This window comes from Ictalurus punctatus, chromosome 14 (genome assembly GCF_001660625.3).
Source record: "Ictalurus punctatus breed USDA103 chromosome 14, Coco_2.0, whole genome shotgun sequence".
Taxonomy (NCBI): Eukaryota; Metazoa; Chordata; class Actinopteri; order Siluriformes; family Ictaluridae; genus Ictalurus; species Ictalurus punctatus.
The window spans coordinates 6,431,250-6,451,381 of NC_030429.2; the positions used below are offsets into that span (position 1 = coordinate 6,431,250).

The window sequence follows — 20,132 nt, forward strand, 5'->3', positions numbered from 1 at the left end:
TACATCAGATCTTGCTATAAGCGCTGAGGGGGGAAAAAGGAAAAAAGCGAAGCGTCATCAGCTCAGTGGTTTTTCATCGTCTCGGACCGGGTCAATGCTGTTTGCACACTTTAAGGGAAGCAAAGCAAAGGATGATTGCACCAAAAACCAAGTGGCAGCTGGTGGTTTTTAACATAGGGGAAGCACGGTCTGTCTCTAGACGAGGTCTGCAGCACATGAGCTTGGTCCCAGTCAGCCAAACGGCTGTTTTTGCTCAATGTCCCCTGAATTAGAAATTGATCTTGGCTATGGCTCTGCCCTAGTCAATCACCACAGACCATGAAAACTTATTCTTATTTTTTTATTTATTTAAGATCAACAGCATTAACAGTGACTGCCATGTCTCGATAAAAAGCAGCTAAGCTACTGAAACGATCACAAATGATCAAACAAAACTGTATACTTAAAATGTATTTACAATGTTTAACACTGTAACAGATTCGTCTACTGGCTGACCAGTCTGAGTCTGTAACTCTGAGCACACTGTGACTCTGCAGTTGACTTACTGGTACTGATATGTTTAAGTTTATTACTACGTTACTGTTTCAACGAATGGCATCGGTTATGAAAACCCACCCCGAAGCACTCAATGATTCCTGGTGAAGCATGAGCATCGATGAGCATTGATCTTTTGCTCAGTGTCGAAAGCAATACATTTGAATGTGCCATAGGAGCCTAGTGAAACCGTGTGACAGTGGAGTTCTCTTAATGGTGCGTCCATGTGCTGTCCACCGAAAACAGTTTACATCAAATGATTTCATATTTTAGATTTGCTAAAATATTGAATTTTATGAAGACTGGTGAATAATATAGACGCATTGCTTACGAATCACTTGAGATTACATCATACAACCGAGTACAGTGAGAATGAAAAGCTAGCAGAACTAGCCTAGATGGATAAAATGACACCAACAATGAGGCACTATACTGTGCAGATTACATTTAACCAAAATATACCAGAATTACAAGTGCCATAATAAAGCTGAGGAATCACGGAATGTATTGTGCGAGCCGTTCTCGTTTGTTGAGGATGTGGGGTTCTGTCAAATACTTCATATCACCTACGCCACAAGCTGTCTAGTCTGTTGTCACGACTTTTCTGTTGAACACCTAATAACTTCATAATTCGCAACTATTACGAGTTCTCACAAATGGATCTTCCCTGTGCCCTGACGCTGAATCTGTCCCGCCTCTCAGGTCTGGTGGAGATTCTGAACCGTGTGCAGTGCAGCCGAGCCGACGACCAGCGTGGCTTGTTAACCAAAGAACAACTGGAGCTGCCCTCGTTCTTACAGGTCCCTGCACAGCAGTGTGAGGGAAAGCGTGATGAACGGAACCCTGAGAAGGTACAGGAGAGCTGCTCGAACAAGCGCACAAAGCCTGCTGAGAAAGCGGTGGATGAGGAGAAGCCCTGCGTTAATGGGAATCATAAAAACTCTAATGTAGAGAAGAAAAAGAACAGAACGGAGTGACTGTACAGGTTCTGCCAAAGGGACGTCACATTGAGAGAGTGAGTGAACATTGTGTGTGTGTGTGTGTGTGTGTGTGTGTGTGTGTGGACGAGGCTTCGTATTTGGCATATTCCCACACACATTATTTAGTAAGAAGTGTAAACAGTGATGATGTGTTCAAGACAAAATGGAAGCAAAGAGAACTAGGTGCAGAGACTTGTGAGATTTCTGTAGTGTGTGTGTGTGTGTGTGTGTGTGTGTGTGTGTGTGTATATATATTTTGTCCTTTTGTGGGGTTTTTTTTGCATTATGGTCAAGCATGCTTGTACTATATTTATTTCATATCATTTGATGCACTTTCACATGCTTTATATGAAATTTTTATTCACTTATGAGTTTTTCACTTGAATGAATTTGTCCTAAAAAAAAAAAAAAAAAAAAAGGAATTCATTTTTAATTTTTTGTTTATTGTTAAAGATTTGTGCCTAATGTCTGTTTAGTTCTCTGCACCGTTGCCTTTGCGCTTCAGATCTAATACAGTATGATACTGGATGATGAGATCATGTGAATGATCTCTAATTTATAACTTGGTCACTTACTGATATGCAGAGGGGTCCAAATTCTTGCTTAAAAGTGGAAGTACCGGGTAAAAATGGTACTTAAAGGTACTGAAGGTAATAGTGTCAGCTTTTAAATACTCAAGTAAACCGTTTGAACTGTACTAGACATCAAGGATTTTCCCTCATATGTGGTTTCACACTTCGTTTCAGTTAATAGTTTATTTTGTGATTGTTGTGGACAAAAATGCTTCATTTTTTTTTAAATTTGTGATGCAATTTGTGGAGGGTGGGTTTTTTTTTTTTTTTTTTTTTTTTTTTTTTTTTTTGTATTTTTTCAGAAATGAGTTTCATTGGTTGAAATTGCAGTTGCACAAAATAGTTTTTGCAGTGATGTTTGTTGGTAAGGGAATGGTGTTTTATTTATTTTTTTATTATTATTATTTTTTTCCAAAAACCTGTATTCATTTTTCGATGCACGTGAATCAAAGAGGGCTTTGGTTGAATCCACGTTGTGATGACATCCAATGACGAGTCTTGGCCCAATTCTGCAGCAAAATAAATAAATAAAAAATTTCTGTGATAATTTAGAAAAAATTGCAAGCTCGTCCGTATATTGCGGCGTTTGCTAGATTTTTCCGTTTATTTCTGTGATCGCAGAATCCTCGAGGGACTGATGGGGTTCGGGGCAGATTAGGGTTAGAACAGCGTTTGTTTATATAAAATCAAACAGAATCTGACTGCATTTATTTTTTTCATTAATCTACTTGTGGATTGTGAAAATAATAGGCAGTGCTTGCATAAGGATGATTTGGTTGTGCTATGAGTACAATTCGATACAGTTTTGAATGAGCAATTTATGTAAGGAATAAAAGATGATGGACCATGATTTTATAGGAAAATAATCAACAGTGATGTGATGCGGCCCGATGCGAAGCTTTAACTGTTGCCACTTAAAGGTTCTTTTTATTTATTTATTTTTTTATTTTTTATTTTTTTCCCTTTCTTTTTCTCCCCCCTCAGTAACAGTGTGTACCCAATTGTTTTATTCCACTTATACTACAGCAATTTGCCAGTGCTAGCAATTTACTTACAAAAACACATGTACATTTTATACATTTATAGATACGTTTTGATGTTGTGGAATGCCCAAGAAATAAATTGGTTCCTGTTATCCCTTAAAACCGATACAAACTTTCATTCACTTGCCACACATCTCTTTTAAATTTAAAATTTTTTTTTTTTTTTTTATTTCCCTTGCTTGAAGTTAATAAGACACATGCAACTTATGTTACCAATAAATTGCAAAACCCTCCATATTGGAAAACGTAAAATTACAGCTTTGCCTCTGATTGTTGCAAAGTGCTGACACTGGAGACTCCTTCCATAAATGCTAAATAAGCGTTCCTTCCCAGAATCAACAATTACACACATTTTTCATTAGAATATGTGACGCACTGATGGCGTATTTATTTAAATTACACCTGGAAATAGTGTCTGAGCTGCTGTTCTCTCTGGTCAATCAGAATGGAGACTTCAACAGTGCTATAGTATACAGTTGAGGTCATAAGTTTCCATATGCCTTGCAGAATCGACAAAATTTACACCGATCATCCTGTTAAAAAGTTTACACCCCTCTGGCTCTTAATGCATCATGTTGCCTTCTTGAGCATCAGCGAATGTTTGTTCCTTTTTGTAATAGTCGTGTACGAGTCCCTCAGTTTGAAAAGTTGGATCTGAACATCATATAGCCGCTGTTGGAAAGGGCTCAAATATGCAGAAGATGCTGTAAAAGTAATGAATGTGCAGGACCTGGAGGATTTTTCTGAAGAACAGTGGGCAGTTTAACTGCTCAGGATAAACAAGGGACTCGTGAACAACTCTCACAAAACATAAACACAGTCGTTAATCATCCAGGTAACGATACACAGTATTAATAATCAAGCGTATGTAAACTTTTGAACTGGGTAATTTGTGAAAATTCAGTTATTATTGTGTCTTGTGGACTTTATGTAAACATCTGTTATGTGAAATAGCTTATTCAGGGTAGTATTACATTTTTTAAAAAAATGCTATTTTTTATAATCCTTTTTAAAAAAATAAATAATATATTTAAAATTTATTAGAATTAATATTGCATGAATTCTAGCATGGACTAATGACATCATCAGGGACTTGGTGCTTCCCATTTCAGCAGGAGTGAGGAACAGGTCATTTCTCTGATCGAATTGGCTGTGTTTTAATATCGCTGTGTTAATCATTCTTTTTTCTCTCTCTCTCGTGCGTGCAGGAGTTCTCTAGTTAGGAACAAAAGGCAATAATGGGAACTTATGAAAGTGTTCTTCATAACTTCCTCTGAAGTGAGTGTTGAGAGATGAATTGTAGTTTTGTATTCTGTATACTGATGGCCGTACTCTTAATTGGAACACCGGTACCCCTGTTTCTTAATGCGATTATCCAATCAGCCAATCGTGTAGCAGCAGTACAATGTATAAAACCATGCAGATAGGGGTCAAACATCAGAAAAGAAAAAAGTCATCTCTGTGACTTTGACGACGACATGGATTTTGGCATTGCAGAAACTGCTGATCTTGTGGGATTTTCACACACAACAGTCAAAGTGGTGCGCTAAACCAAACAAAGCGAACAAAATCGGGTGGGCAGCAGTTCTGCAGATGGGAATGGCTTGTTAATGAGAGCGGTCAGAGGAGAATGGCCAGACTGGTTTGAGCTGACAGGCAGATTACAGTAACTCAGATAAAGTCTTGATAAAGAGCAGAAAAGCATCTCAAAATGCACAACATTAACTCTTGTGCTGGATGAGCTACTACAGCTGAAGACCACATTGGGTTCGACTCCAGTCAGCCAAGAACAAGAGGCTATAATGGGCTCAGGCTCACAGAAACTGGACAGTTCATCATATCTCTGGTGAGCCTGTTTGATGTGAACATTAGCCAAACCTCTTGACATGCACACAGGTGTATGTGTCCCTATTAAACTGTCCAGTGAATGTATGTGCTCTATATAAAAATACTTTGGAATGATGAGAATCTCTCCCTTCATTTTATATGTGGGGGGGGGGGGGGGGATGAATTATTATTATTATTATTATTATTATTATTATTATTTTATTTATTCCCCCCCCCCCAAGCCTACTTACACGCGTACGCACACATCCACACTAACAACCGCCATCAACGTCACTGTGTGTCTCGACTGGTGGGTGTGTGCACTTGTCATGCATGTCTGTGAAATTATGAATGGACAGAGAGAGCGTGGTGTGGTGTGGTGTGAGAGAGACGCAGAGGAAGGGAGGGATGGAGAGAGGAAAGGCATATCACTAGAGACATAGAATTATCATCATCTGGCAGTACAGCCTCTCTGTCAAAGGTGGGGAAGGAGACGGTAAGAATCATCCTTTTTCCTCTTTTATTATATTCTTTAATTCTTGGAATAATTTACTGGGGGTGTTTGTACAATGCAGAATGCTTGAGTGCTTTAAAATACAGACTGTCATTTTTCCCTGTGTATAATAGTAGCTCTGACTTATTAATGTCTGGATGCATGATAACCTGTGTGTGTGTGTGTGTGTGTGTGTGTGTGTGTGTGTGTGTGTGTGTGTGTGTGTGTGTGTGTGTGTGTGTGTGTGTGTGTAAAAGAGAGAGAACAAGAGAGTCAATCATATGTGTTGATCTGAGTATTTGTATGCATCACTGGTTTCAAAACCAGTGAAGGGCAAGCAGACCGGCAGAACGTGGGGGGGAACGAGACACAGACATACAGGTGGCGATTCACGCTTTTCTATGACTCTGTGTGCTCGAGTGTTGCTGATGTCCTTCAGATTTCATTGTTACCCAGTACAGAATCAGATTGGGTTGATTCAGCAGGCAGGTAGCACCTCAGCAGAATTCACAGTAGAATTTCTATTACATTTAAGAGACGATTTCCAAGGTTCTTCACAGAGGAAAAATAATCAGTCATCTCAGAGCCTGAGGGGCTGGGATTTTAATTTGATTTCCAGTCTGATGGATAGACTGTAGGCATAGGTACTATATACTGTCTTAAAAACACCTTGGGATTATAAGGATATACAGTCACTTAATGACTTAAATGCATTATTTACATGCTGCTTAGAATATAATAAAATTATCAGGATTGTGCATTAAAATTTTATTTGAAAATAGAAAAAATAGAAACAATGCATGCTTTGACTTTATTGAGGGTTACAATTCCTTTATAGTTCGCTATGCTAAAACCACAGAATTGTCTCGTGTGTGTATGTGATTTTATATATATATATATATATATATATATATATATATATATATATATATATATATATATATATATATATATATATAAAAAATTAGTGTGTGACAGTCTGAGTGAGTGAACTGGACTGATCTGAACACACTTCTATACCATTCATCTACATGATTAAAAGCAAGCATGACATTTAAAACTTGAGGATGAGTGCATGCATGATGTGTGAGTCAGTGTTGTCAAAGTTAGTGCTGAGTGTGTACGCCATGCAGTACTTGGAAAACTAACAAGTATTTCAAGGCCTGGCGTTGAGTGCATCGTTAGAGTATAAGCTTGGGTTTTTGTGCATGCATACTGTATATACGACAATCATATTTTATATTTTTAATATAGTTTATATACTGTAAAATACTGTATGATGTCTTCTCCTTTTTTGCTGTATGTATGCACAAAAACCAAACCGAAATCTTAATAAATAATTTTGGGGGAAAAAACAGACAGACAGACACTGCATGCAACACCGAATAAGTTACGGATATGACTGACTGGCCTGAGGGTCTAGAACACTGGTAGGGGTGTGGATGGAGTGGTGGCGAGTAAAACTAGGTCACCAAATAGGTCAGGACCGTGGCCATGTTCAGTCACTAGGGCTTTCTGTTCTTTATCAAAGCACCATGCTTCTGAGATCACTACTTGAGTTTTCTGAAGGAATAAAATAAAAACTCATTACGCCTACAAGGTCGATCAACGTTATTATACTAGGAGTGTAATTATAGTAGAAATGTTTCCACTTCCTGTGTTCATTCAGATTATAGAGAACCCATTAGCGTAAACGTAGAATGATAAAAATGAGTCATTCAGATGGCATGATTGTATAACGATGTGAGGTTCATCATTTTCGAGCATTGACTACAAGGGTGAACGTGTTGGTGAATTTAAATGATAACTTGCCCTCTAGTGAACATTACATTTACATTTATTCATTTAGCAGATGCTTTTATCCAAAGCGACTCACAAACGAGTAAATACAAGCAAAATAGGACTTGTGAATTTCTAATTACCCGTTTTGTGACTGTGTGTGTGTGTGTGTTTGTGTGAGAGAGAGAATTTAATATTCAGAGTCACTCTCTTGTGTTTCCATGGTGACCTGGCCTCTGTTATTACCAGTTGTCCCCTCTGGCCTTGGCAGATCAATGCTCATACTCATAATCATGTATGCATTGACACCTATGCTGCTTTCATATATTATGTCTGGGCTTTACCTTTTTACAGCTTATTACTAATGTAGCAGGTTTTTATTCATGCTTGTGAACATATTTTCTATGACTAATCTACACCCATCCTACATTAGCTAAATATCCTAATGCTATTCATTCATAAGAATGGATCAACAGAACAGGTGACCTCTAGTGGTGATGGATTGCATGTCCATACACTGTGACATTTGTGTGTTCTTGTCGCATTAAATGCTTCCTAATGTGCTTTTGCTGTGTCACACTGACAGACCCTGAGCGAGCGATAAAGATAGAGAGTGTGTCTTCTCCCTCCAGCATCCTCCAGCACCCTGCTTCACTTTTCCAACATGGAGCAGAAGGTAAACACAGATTTGGATCCAACAACAATAACAAACAAACAAACAAACAAACAAACAAACACAAATAAATAAATAAATAAATAAATAAACAGCAAAAAAGTGGATTAAAAAGGCTGGCTGATTGAATGCAACCAAATGAGTCCACAGCGTGTATCCAGTCTTTTATTCATAGACAAAGACAATTCTTTCTTTACATCTCATCATTATACCCACGTTATGATATTAAGACTCTGGGAAAGTAATTTTTTCCATATACACCCTTTTCAAAGAGATGTGCAGTACATTATTCAACATACAAAGTAACATATGAATTTTTTATATATATATATATATATATACACACACACACATACGTGTGTGTATGTGCAAATAGTACAGTAATTGATGCAGTAAAATGTACATGTGGAAAAAGAAAAAAAATTACAGTGGTGCTATAAGTGGTATCTTTAGCTCGAGAACCCAGAATAGTGGTTCTCAAATCTTTTGCAGCCAGGAAGCGATCAGAACAATGTTTGAGTTATTGAGGTTTGAATTCAATTAAAATTTGCTAATAAACATAAGACTAAATATAATAACTTTGATAACAGTGGAATGTTTTCTTCCCTTCACTGATTTAAAAATAAAAACTGTGATCTCCCTGGCTATGTTTCATGGATCCTTGGTGACTCCCCTGATGACTCCATTTTGGGCACCATGGACATAGAGGATTTAGTGAATCTTTAAAACTCATTTGGGATTCATAATTGGACATTAAGGACTACAGTTGTACCATTATGGGTACATTAATATTTTACCTTATGAAAACTGTACAGTACTTTTTTCCCATTTTGCGTGTGTAATGTGTTCAGAGCAGGGCTCATCAGCGTGTCGGTACACGTTGGGGCTGAGACTGGGAGTGGACAGCAGTTCTCACAGTCTAATATTACTCAAGGCATCTTGAAGCCTACCTTTCTGAAAAATGTGTTTCATATATCGTGGAAAGACTTTGGAGCATGGGTTAATGAATTATTCTGACAATAAAACTGTCTACACTGTGTTTTCATAATAAATTCACAAGGTAAGATTCACACTGTTCGAAATGGTCTATGATAAAACTGTCACTAGAGCACATACGCCAAGGCCGCCTATGTTTATTGATGACTTTGAGTTCTGAATCTTTACAATTAAAAGAAGTTTGAAGAAAAAAAAAAACCTGGATGACCCCTGGTTCACACTCATGTTGTACAAAAAAAAACAAAAAACCCTAGGTGCTGGGATATATTTTAAATATGCAACAAGCACTGGACGCTTATCATTTAACATGACCCATGGAGCAAAAGGGAAGAAGCTTGTAGCAGATAACTGACAGAACCAGCACGACTACCAATAGGGCCAGTAGAGAGCTCTGAGGTGTCGCCTTTGTGCCTTAAAACTGTAACAGATTCCTTAGAAGAAGATTTAAAAAAAATTACCAGCATGGGAATGAAATCCACTGGATTATTTTTATTTATTTATTATCTACTGGATTATAATATTATTTGCAGGAGTAGGTGGAGGAGGTGTAAAATTAGCAAATTCACCTTGTGGGTAGCAGGGGGCTCTAAAATAATACTTGCTTTTTTTTCCGATACAGGACTGCTAATATTTTAACACAGACATTTTTTTTACTACACGATATTGTTAAGCACACACTTGCACGTAGTAAATATTTCTATGTATTGGGTCATAATGTGCAATTTTTTGTATGCAATAGTGGAGATGAGTTCGTTTCTTGTAGTTTTATCTCCTACAGAAAACTCAAGACAGATGTTTTTCAAAACTCGGCTGAAATTGGGGGGGGATCATTATAAATAATTTAATCATTAAAAACCTTTTATTCCCTCCACAAACTCCACACACAAAGTTTTTAAATAGTCTTCTATTTCTTCAGACAACGTCACCTCAGAAGCATATGGTGAAGAGCAGGTCCAAGTCTACAGAAGAAATCCAGCAAGCCAAGAAGGTGAGTGATTCTGCTATAGCACTCAGTCTGTGCTTTCTGATGTTCTTTTTTTTTTGTGACTGAAACATGATTAATTGGCCACTCGCTGGAAAATTAAAGGTACCAGCAGATAAGAGAACATTTAAGCAGTGACATTGATGTATGCATTTGAGCTTTGTGCATGCACATTCTTGTCACTCAGCTTGACATGTCGTTATATCTCATAACCAGTTCTGTAACTTGTGCTTTCTATACAGTTTATTCGTTCAGTTTATGTATTCTTGCCTTGTGCAAGTTCAGTTGTGGTGAGCTGGATTTGAAAAGCAAACCAAAAAGATGTGCAGTACTTGAGAAAAGTGTGAAGAGGAAAAGTGAACGTGCATACGGTTATAAAAAGTATACAAATCCCTGTTAAAGTGGCAGGTTTTTATTATGTAAAAAAAATGAAACCAAGATAAATCATGTCAGAATCTTTTCTAGCTTTATTGTGAATTTTTAAGCTATAAATTAAAGTGGAAAAAAAAAAAAAGTATTTAGGGGTGTGCACACTTATGCGATCAGGTTATTTATTTATTTATTTATTTATTTATTAGATCCCCCCCAAATTGATTCTTATTGTTTTTCAGTTTAATTAATAGGTTAAAATGTCACAATAAAGGTAGTGTAAACATTCTAAACAGCTATAAGAACTTATTATTTACAGGAGCTTGTCCATATATTGTAATCTAAGACAGATTAAAAATCTGTTGTATAATCAAAATTTGGTATAATAAAGCTTTCTGTGAGACGATGGTTATTTTTTCATTTATGGAAGCCGTCTCCAGTGTCAGCTCTTTGAGTTTTACTCTTCAGGACCGAGGGCTTTTGTATTTTCTGGCTTCTCAGTAACATGACGAGCAACATGTTTTTGCTCTTGTTAACTTCAAGAGTTAGACGGAAAGAGTGGATGGTGAGGGAATGACTGTTTATAGCTGTTATAAAGCAAGTGATAAGAACTACTTATAATTAATAATAAACAATGACTAATAACAGGAGTGTTTTTTGGTTGTTCCACAATATTAACTGTAACTATATGTGAATAACAATGATGGTGTCATTCTTTAGCTAAAAAAAACAACAACAAAAAACTGGTTGGCAGATTGCTGTGGTAACAGTAACTCCACCTCATCATACCACCCCTCTGGTTATTTTTCCACAGCTGCATGTTGTGTCATGTTTTATTCATTACTTGGCGTGGCAACAAGTTGAACCTGTAGACAGTCACTGTTTCAGGTAAAACAATAATTAAATAAAAATTGAACAGGTCACAGCGGGGTAAGAGCTACATGGGTAATTTCAAGTCCAGATGATAAGCATAGCTTTATTTTATGCAAATTAAAATGCAATATTTATTGATCTCATATTTTGATTTTTAATTTCTCAGGCCTTCCACATACCGCAGAAGTCCCTTCCTGGTGGATCAGATTTTGACAAAGTGAAGGTGAGGTGAACTTTAGTTTAAACTAAGGACAAGTCAGCAAGAGACAAAAACAACAACAACAAAAAACCCAAATGCTCCTTCACATTTTATTTATTATTCTGTACGGATTAGCCAATATGTCAATAATTACTTCCACTGTACAGTGAGGACATTGTCTCTTTATAAAAGTTAACCATGGTTTTTGAAGTCCAGAGAAAACAATGTTCACTGTGGTACAAATGTCACACCACTAATATTATCACTCGTGTCGCTCTAGTAAACACAATTAAACTTCTTACACTATGAAGAAGAAAAAAAATACCAGTGGAGTTGCAGAAATGTATTACGTTATATATTAAAGGTTCTCTAAAAACTAGTTTATTCAGCTTATATTGCCAGTGGGAAGCAAGAGCTGTAACCTAAATCAAACATGCCAGACAGAATATTTATCAGTTTCATACGAATGTACTGTAAATCATTGAAAACAAGCTCCCTGCCAGAGAATAGCATCATGATGAATAATGCTAAAATTATAAAAAATTATAAACAACACAAGATCATTCACTGAAATTTAGCAAAAGTACCTTCCCTATTCCAAACAAAAACAAAAGAAAACTACATCACCTCCCTTTCTCCCTATCTAAATAAATCATTCGAGAAAGATATGCTCCAAAAGAAAACACACCCCTACAATCACCAGGCAGCTATAAAGCCAGTGCTATTTTCTGAAATGTGACATTTATATCTATGTATATGTACAAAGAAGCTGATCATTTTCATCACAAATTATATTATTGACAACAACTTGAGGGGGGGTGGGGGAGTAGAATCTTTGAAATATTCACATGAATTTCAGTGTTATTTCAAAGTTTCTTAGTATTTGGTATGTCCCCTTTTTGCTTGAACATTTCTAGCCAGCAGAATGGAAATCGACTTATCAGACTTTTTCAACCAGTATAAACAAATGCGTTATTTTATTGCCCTAAGTCTGTTATAAGATTAGTCAGGACACTGTTGGGTTTCTGTGTGTAGAGTATCGTGACTGTGTTTAGCTGCTGGTGAGCAGAATGATGGGAAGAGGAGGGGTGTGAACTCCTTACTGGGCAAACTATTCACATCTCTCCACAATACAACTGGTACAGCGACAAAACAAACTGCACAACTTGAGCTTTGTTGATCGTAAAACATAGTGTACAACTGCCGCAATAAAAATTATAACATATATAACGCGTAGGCTAGGAAAAAAAAGTGGAAATATTATGGATCACTGCAAATTCTTACAGCCCTGATTGACTACTTTCATATGAGTCTGTAACCACTACTGTGGAGTGTGACATCACAAATACATTTAATACTGAACACGCGCACCCCTGTTCATGGGGGTGTTAATGACGGTGTGCACTCGAGCTGGCATGGACTCCACAAGTTTGTGCAAATCCTTATGATCAGTTTTAGATCAGATCCATCAAAGTGTTGTCTCACGCTCCAATAGAAGTAGACATGAAGAAAATCTTTTTTTTACAAAGAAGTTAACATGGTCAATATGACACGTTTATGTACATTTAAATAGGGACAGAATATTGAATTGTAGTACAAAAACTATTTATAACATTGTATTAGAGCTAAGAATTGAGTTCTAACCAGCAGAGTCCCAATTAACTACGGTATTGTAAGGTTTCTTTTTGCAGGCCAGTAACATTAACACTAATGTCTATGTTAGAGTGGTCAGTCGATGTTCTTGTAGTTTTCCCCCCAAATGCATTTGAAATAAGTTACCATAAAAAAAAAAAATCGTAATCGTATCATTGTTTAGAGTTTAATAATCGTACTATCATACTATATTGTAGTTGCAATAATGCACCACTACGTCACTGCATCATGGCAGTGACCGTGCATTTGTTATTAGGGTAATGTAACACTAAAACGCATTAATTTAAGGTGTTTTGAGCTTCTGTGAATCCAATATGGAGGTCATGTGTGGGAAACATATGGTATTATGAAACTTTGTGTGTGTTCCTCTCATTTTAGGAGGGTCAGGAAGAATCTGAAACCCCCACATCAGCCTCAGAAGAATTGAAGTAATATTCAGGAGCCTGGAACAATGCATACACACACACACACACACACACACACACACACACACACACACACAGAGCTTCACATATCAACTGAATGTGTTTCAGTAATGTACTTGTAAGTCATATGGTGCTTATATACAGTCGACTCCAAAATTATTGGTGCCCTTCATGACGGCGAGCCCAGTATGCTCACGTATCCTCACACATCTAGCTTGTTTTAGAAAAGTGAAACTTTTTTTTCCGCTGTGTCACTGATAGTGCTTAATAGTGTATTTAACTGCAGCTCAATCAATCTGTATATAGAATTATAAATGAGTATAAACGCAACATGTGCATGTGTGCAACATGGAAACATGAAATGGCCAAAGACAACAGTTTTTCTTCGTTTTGTTATTTATACCACAAATCAGATTTTATTTTATTTATTTATTCATTGAAGACAAGCCATGGTAGATGCGTGGATACTTATTTATTTATTTTTTTGAAAGATACTATTTAAAAAAAAAAATCGGAATTCATAAGCGTGATTTATTGCTTAAAAAAAGCCAAGTTCTTTTGTTTAGGTGGACAATCTGTATCACTGTGGAATGTGATTTTTGCTCGGGGCAGCATGTAACATTGCCGTTTCACTGCTCTAGAGTTCTCAGTTCAATCAAGAGCTGGGGTTATTTTCTGTGTGGAATTTCTTTGCATCCATGTGGGTTCTCTAGGCTCCAGGTTCTTCAGTTTCATCCCACTTCCCAAAAAACATGCCAGTAGGTGGATTGGATATGCTAGTGCTATTGGACTTGCCCTAAGTGTGAATGTATGTGTATATTTTGCACTGTGATGGACTGGCATCTCATCGTGAGTGTATTCCCATATTTTGTACAGTGTTCCCGGGATAGGCTCCGGATTCATCGCAATTCTGACCAGGATAAAACATGTCCTGATGATGAATAAATGAATTAATGCATTTTTGCTCATTTTATTAAAGAGTGCCAATAATTCTGGAGTTGAATGACATTAAATGCTTTGCCGTCAAAACCCACGTCTAGGCATGGTCACTGTAGTTGTTGAATTGTTGAACTGTTGCGATGTCAAGTGTAATATTGTATTCATGGGTTTGAGGAGGCGGTGTTACTTTTCAAAGATGCTCTGTAGGCTAGTGTTCAAAATAAATCTGTTCAATGCAAGGTGTTTACAGTGTATTTACAGCATTCAGTACACACACACACACACACACACACACACACACACATATATATATATATATATATATATAAATGTGTGTGTGTATATGTATGTATGTATATATATATTATTATTTATGTGTGTGTGTGCACACAGTGCCCTACACTAATATTGGCACCCTCACACAGAAACTTGAATCTTTTTCACATGATGCACCCAAATTTATTCTTGGAGATTTTAATAACTGTAAAAAATGCCTGCATACATACAACCAGTATGTTAACTGTCCTACTAGAAAAAATAAGTCCTTAGATGTGCTATGGAACTGTCAAAGATGCCTACACTGCATCCCAGATCCCACCACTAGTGGTGTCTGACCACAGTGTGGTCTATCTCCTCCCTGTCTATCAGAGGCTACTAGAGAAGGAGAAGCCTAAAAAAAAAAAAAAAACACTGTGAAGGTGTGGAACAATGACAGCATAACGACTCTGCAGGGATGTTTTGACTGCACATTATGGGAGGTCTTCAGTAGCACTGATATAAATGATCAGCTTGTAGCAGTGTCTGATTACATACATTTCTATGTAGACTCTGATTCCTTCTACGACCTTTAGAGTTTATCCAAATGATAAGCCTTGGGTGTCTAACAAATAAAAATCTTATAATTCAGAAGAGAAAAGCTTACAGAAATCAGGACGAAATAGTGAGAAGGGATATACAGAGACAGATTAAAAGACCAATACAGCTGGACAAGCACAGCTGCAAGCAAAAGATAGAGGCCACACTGGCATCTGGCAATCCCACACGACTTCGCTGTCGTGAAGGGCGTCTACTGAAGAGGTATGTTGTATCTCAAACATAACACCTCGCGGACCTCATGCAACTTGCCTGCCAAGCCTCTGGGGGGAGTGGAAGATGCAATTCTGACACTGTTGCACTTATTGCACAGTCTTTACAACCTTTAGAAACCAAAGATTCATGCCAAAATTTTATTTGTTTTTTTTTCATCCGCTTCTAACTCTATTCAACCCAGTATTTTATCTCACAGAATTTTCTCTTGAAGCTGGCTTGATTTTATGGATTGTTGATTTTCTAAGTTGTAGAACCCAGCAAGTCAGAGTAGTGACTTCACTCTCCGACAAAATGATGACTCGCACTGGCTTCCCCCAGGATTGTGTTTTATCACCTTTATTGTTTATTTTATATACCAACTCTTGCCCTAGCACCTTCCCTAACAGGCACTTTATTAAGTATGCAGTCAATACTGCCTTGGTGAGCCTCCTATATGATGGGGGAGAGGAGTATGGGCCAGTTCTTGACCATTTCTTAAACTCGTGTGAGAAGTTAAGCCTCCTCATAAACAAGACCAAAACAAAAGAAATGTCCATCAATTTCAGAAACCTACAGTCCTTCAACCCTACCTTCATCAATGGGGAGCCAATACAATCTGTTACAAACTACAAATACCTTGGCATGGTGCTTGATAGTAAGCTTAAATGGGACCTGTGGACTGATCTTATAAGCAGAACAAAGAATGTACTTTTTAAATAAATTATCATTTAATGTCCTCCAGAAAATGCATGAAATGTTTTACTATGCTTATATTGAAAAAGTTCTAGCCTTCTGCTTAATTTGTCGGTTTGGCAATGTTACTGAGGCACAGAAAAAGACTGTTAGAAAAACGATAACTGTGGCCAGTAAACTGTTAGGGACTACGCTACCAAGTGTGGAATGCATCTACAGAGATAGAGTAATGAATAAGGCAAACATTATTGTGGGTGACACGAGGCACCCCCTTGCCTCTTCATTTGTATTACTGCCAAGTGAGCGACGATATTGCCTCCTTCTATTAACTAAAAATAAATCAAAATTTTCATTTGTTCCACAAGCTTAAACTGGTAATACACATAACAATAAGCAGGATGTTCAGCTGGTCTGGCCAGTCTATATGTAGCAAGGTGTAGGGTATGTGCATGAGTATGTTTGTTGGTGATATTTGTGATAAAATGCCTTGCGATTGTGCTGCTAACCAAGTAAATTAATCTGATGAATTGAAAAAGTGGGAATATACTTCAAATATGTGTTTTTCTCATATGAATTCATAGGGGTGCCAATAATTGTTGCACACCTATATTTAACAAAGATTTTTTTTTATAAACCTGTGTTTTCTTTGCAATTGTTTGATGTCCACGAGAGCCGAGTATTTTTCTTGATTTAAAAGAAAAAAAGAGAGAAAAGATCACAAGGTTAAACAATATAGACAATTTTTCACAGCCTTCTTTGCTCATATTTACCAAGAGTAAATATATACACCTTTGGCAGAATACTGCTAAAAGTTTGGATGTTGAATATCTTTTACAGAAGCTGAAACAGAATGTTTCATTCATACCAAAATAACATATCAAAACAAGAAGTACTTCAAGTCATTGACACCTGACTTTGAACTGCTTCAGTCACACTCGAATGTGAAGTGATGATTCCCCAATAAAACATCCAGAATATTTGACCACACAGACAGAATGAAAGGAGGACAAAGGTGACTTTAGCTAAAATTTCTCTAACAAATTCCAAATGGTGACGTGTCCTGACCTTTTCTGTTATTAAACTCTCAGTCAGGAAGATTGTATTTAGAAGTTGTATTTAGAGGCAGCAACTCAATTTAGCATCTTTTTAAATGGAATTTACATAACTAAGGTCAATAAAAGCTCCTAAAAGCTCTCCTGAAACACACTGAATAAAATACAGACTGTGAATAGAAATGGGATTTTCAGGAAGCTTTTTAAATGTTTTCTAAGGCCTACTTTCAGAGTATAAGAGCCTCAGAGCACTCTTGGTTCACTTGGTGCATCAACACCTGCCTAGCATTATCAAAAGCCTGAAAAAATGCTTAAAAAAAAAAACATTGAATATTATCAGTAAACACAGTAAATGCCTAAATTTGACCAGTTTTGAACTACTTTTTTCTCAGCATGCGTTACTCATGCCTGATTCTGACTGCCAATTTGTTCTCAGTGCTTTAGCACTGGCAATGTCTAGCCAAGCTCTATTTTAGAACATTGTATTGGTTCCAAATGCACTTTAAACAAATGTTAGCTTCATGTAATTTAATTTCCTTCAACTACACTTCACGTTCAATTCAATTTGACTTTTTATAATTCTTCCAAACATTCAGCATTCCTGAGATCTGAGATCTACTGCTCAAAATGTAAGGTCTTGCTGCTTCTTCAGGCTCTGTAGTTGTGGAATGAACTTCATGCAAGGGGCCAAAGTGCCTCTGTTCGCTCAGCAAACACCTAAAGGCCTTCCACTTCATCTGGATTTGTCAGATTTATACATTGAATCAAGATTTATTTAACACCTTGGTAGTCTCAGCCTTAGACACCGTACCCATGGGCTCACAGAGCATATCAGATATCTTTTGTACACTTTTCTGACTACAGGCTTCAGAATCTTAATGGGTGCATTCTGATTGGCTGTCTGCATTTCTGTGCATATATATAGTGCACTTCCACTGGGAGAACCTACTTTGAATGAGCTTTTCAGGGTAAGGTATAGTGACTGGACTGAAAAAAGTTGACGCAATCTTGTCTTTAAAAGTTATTATAGTATTATTATTATTATTATTATTATGATAATGAGTCTTTATTGGTGACGTATACATTACAGCACAGTGAAATTCCCCAGCATGTTAGGAAGTTGGGGTCAGAGCGCAGGGTCAGCCATGATACAGCGCCCCTGGAGCAGAGAGGGTTAAGGGCCTTGCTCAAGGGCCTAACAGTGGCAGCTTGCCAGTGCTGGGGCTTGAACCTGCGACCTTCAGTATTATTATTATTATTATTATTATTATTATATAAGTGGTTTATTTGAGGCAATAGCTGGTAAGCAAATGAGATGATGTTGCAAATTTGCTGACAGTATATAGGAAAAATAATCTGCCATGCCAGTCAGTTAGCCTCTTTCAGTGAAATTGTCCAGATGCACCAGCCTCTTAAGCAAATTCTAAGAGTTTGAAAACCCCCCCCCCCCCCCCCCCCCCAAGATGACAAAGGGTAAATAAATTGAAAAACCTATGAAAGTCTGAACATTTCCCAATTTCTGAGCTAATGTCTCTAGCCCTGTAGCTAGTCAGTGGTACGATGAGCGATGCTCAGCTAAATAATTTACATAAACACATTTTATTGGTTACAACAGAGGATCTGCTACAGGAGCCATGTAGCAGTAATCATACACTGTGAAGCATGATAGACTCATTAAGTTGTGAACTTATTTCTTCTCCAATTGCCATGACAAGTTTTTGATTTTTAAACTCGAAACTCAAGTTTATAACTTTACAAAAATTAAACTTGATGTTTAATGAAGTGTCTTGACTTGTAAAACGTAACTTTTTTTTAACGTTATGGTTATCTTCAAGTTGAGTTTGCTCGCATTTTTAAGGTAACAGGTGACCTTTTGTTTCTAAGTTTAACCGACTGAAATTTTTACAGTGTACGTTTATCACCTCGGCGACGATATTTATCGTATCATGAGTATGCGGTTTGATCTGCTGAATAAACTTTGCTGGGTCCACATCTGGACTGCGGTCCACCAATTGAAAAAGCGCAGTCTAACACTCGGCCAAATCTATAATCATTTCTAGTCCATCAGCTTATGATCATTTTTCAATTTCTCAAAATAGTTTGCATTGTTGCACCTTCAGCTGTTTGCACTTTTTATAAGTCACTTTGGGTAACAACATTTTCCAAATAATTAAACATAAATGTAAGTTGTTAAAATGTGTTGAGGTGTTATAGTTACAGTACACCATTTGTAAATGATTCTTTAGGATACTTGACATATACGATATTAGATTAGTAAAACTGGACTTGAGCCAGTATGGGGCTATGGGTGAACTGACTACATATTACATGTTACATATTACATATTACATGTTACATATTGAGGAAAAACAAGCACTATGTAGTTTTTAATGTTGCACCTTATTAGAACTTGAGATCAAGTTTGCCCAGAGTGTGCCCCGATCCCAAATTTTTTTAAAATGTCATATCAGGTGATGTAAGGTTTGAAAATTATTTGTGTAGGCACACATCATACCTATTCAAATAGTGTTCGGCGTACTTGTTTTTCTTCAAACATTCTACAAGGTCTAAGAGTTCTAAGATGATCTCATGCATGCATGCTTTTCTAGTTTATGTGAGGTTAATAGGTCCATCATGGTGTGTTGATGCTGACTCCACAGATCCACTAGCAGTCATTAACTGACTCCTGACTCCATTGAACCCTCCAAGTGTGTAGATCAGAGCACTGCTGGAACCAGGCCAGCATTATATTCCAATAACTTTATCCATCCAAAATGCTCGTTTTGTTAAGAGCACAAAATGTACAAATTTATACTTTAATGAAGATTTGTCAAGCTGCCCAGTTTTGATATTTTGATCCCTGGATCTCCAATAAAGAACAAGCTGAGCTAAATAAAGGTGCTTTACTGGGTATTATGTAAGCTTTATTTTAGCCTGCATAGTAGACTCATAAGCAAACATTCTGGGTCAGGAAATACAAGG

General features: G+C 37.1%; 1 protein-coding gene across 5 annotated transcripts in view; it reads left to right on the forward strand.

Annotated features, from left to right (window-relative positions):
- rgs14a (regulator of G protein signaling 14a) overlaps positions 1-14,568 on the forward strand; it is a 36,610-nt gene extending 22,042 nt beyond the window's left edge. For 4 of the 5 annotated variants that reach the window (XM_053685766.1, XM_053685767.1, XM_047159883.2 and 1 more), the window contains one exon: positions 1,237-3,231. In XM_053685766.1, coding sequence (XP_053541741.1) covers positions 1,237-1,511 — 275 coding nt within the window. In that variant the 3' untranslated portion in view covers positions 1,512-3,231. Of the gene's footprint in view, positions 1-1,236; positions 3,232-7,814; positions 7,905-9,813; positions 9,886-11,287; positions 11,345-13,351 lie in introns of those variants that run through there. The other variant, XR_008397849.1, reaches the window with a different exon arrangement.
- Positions 14,569-20,132: the final 5,564 nt, after the last annotated feature.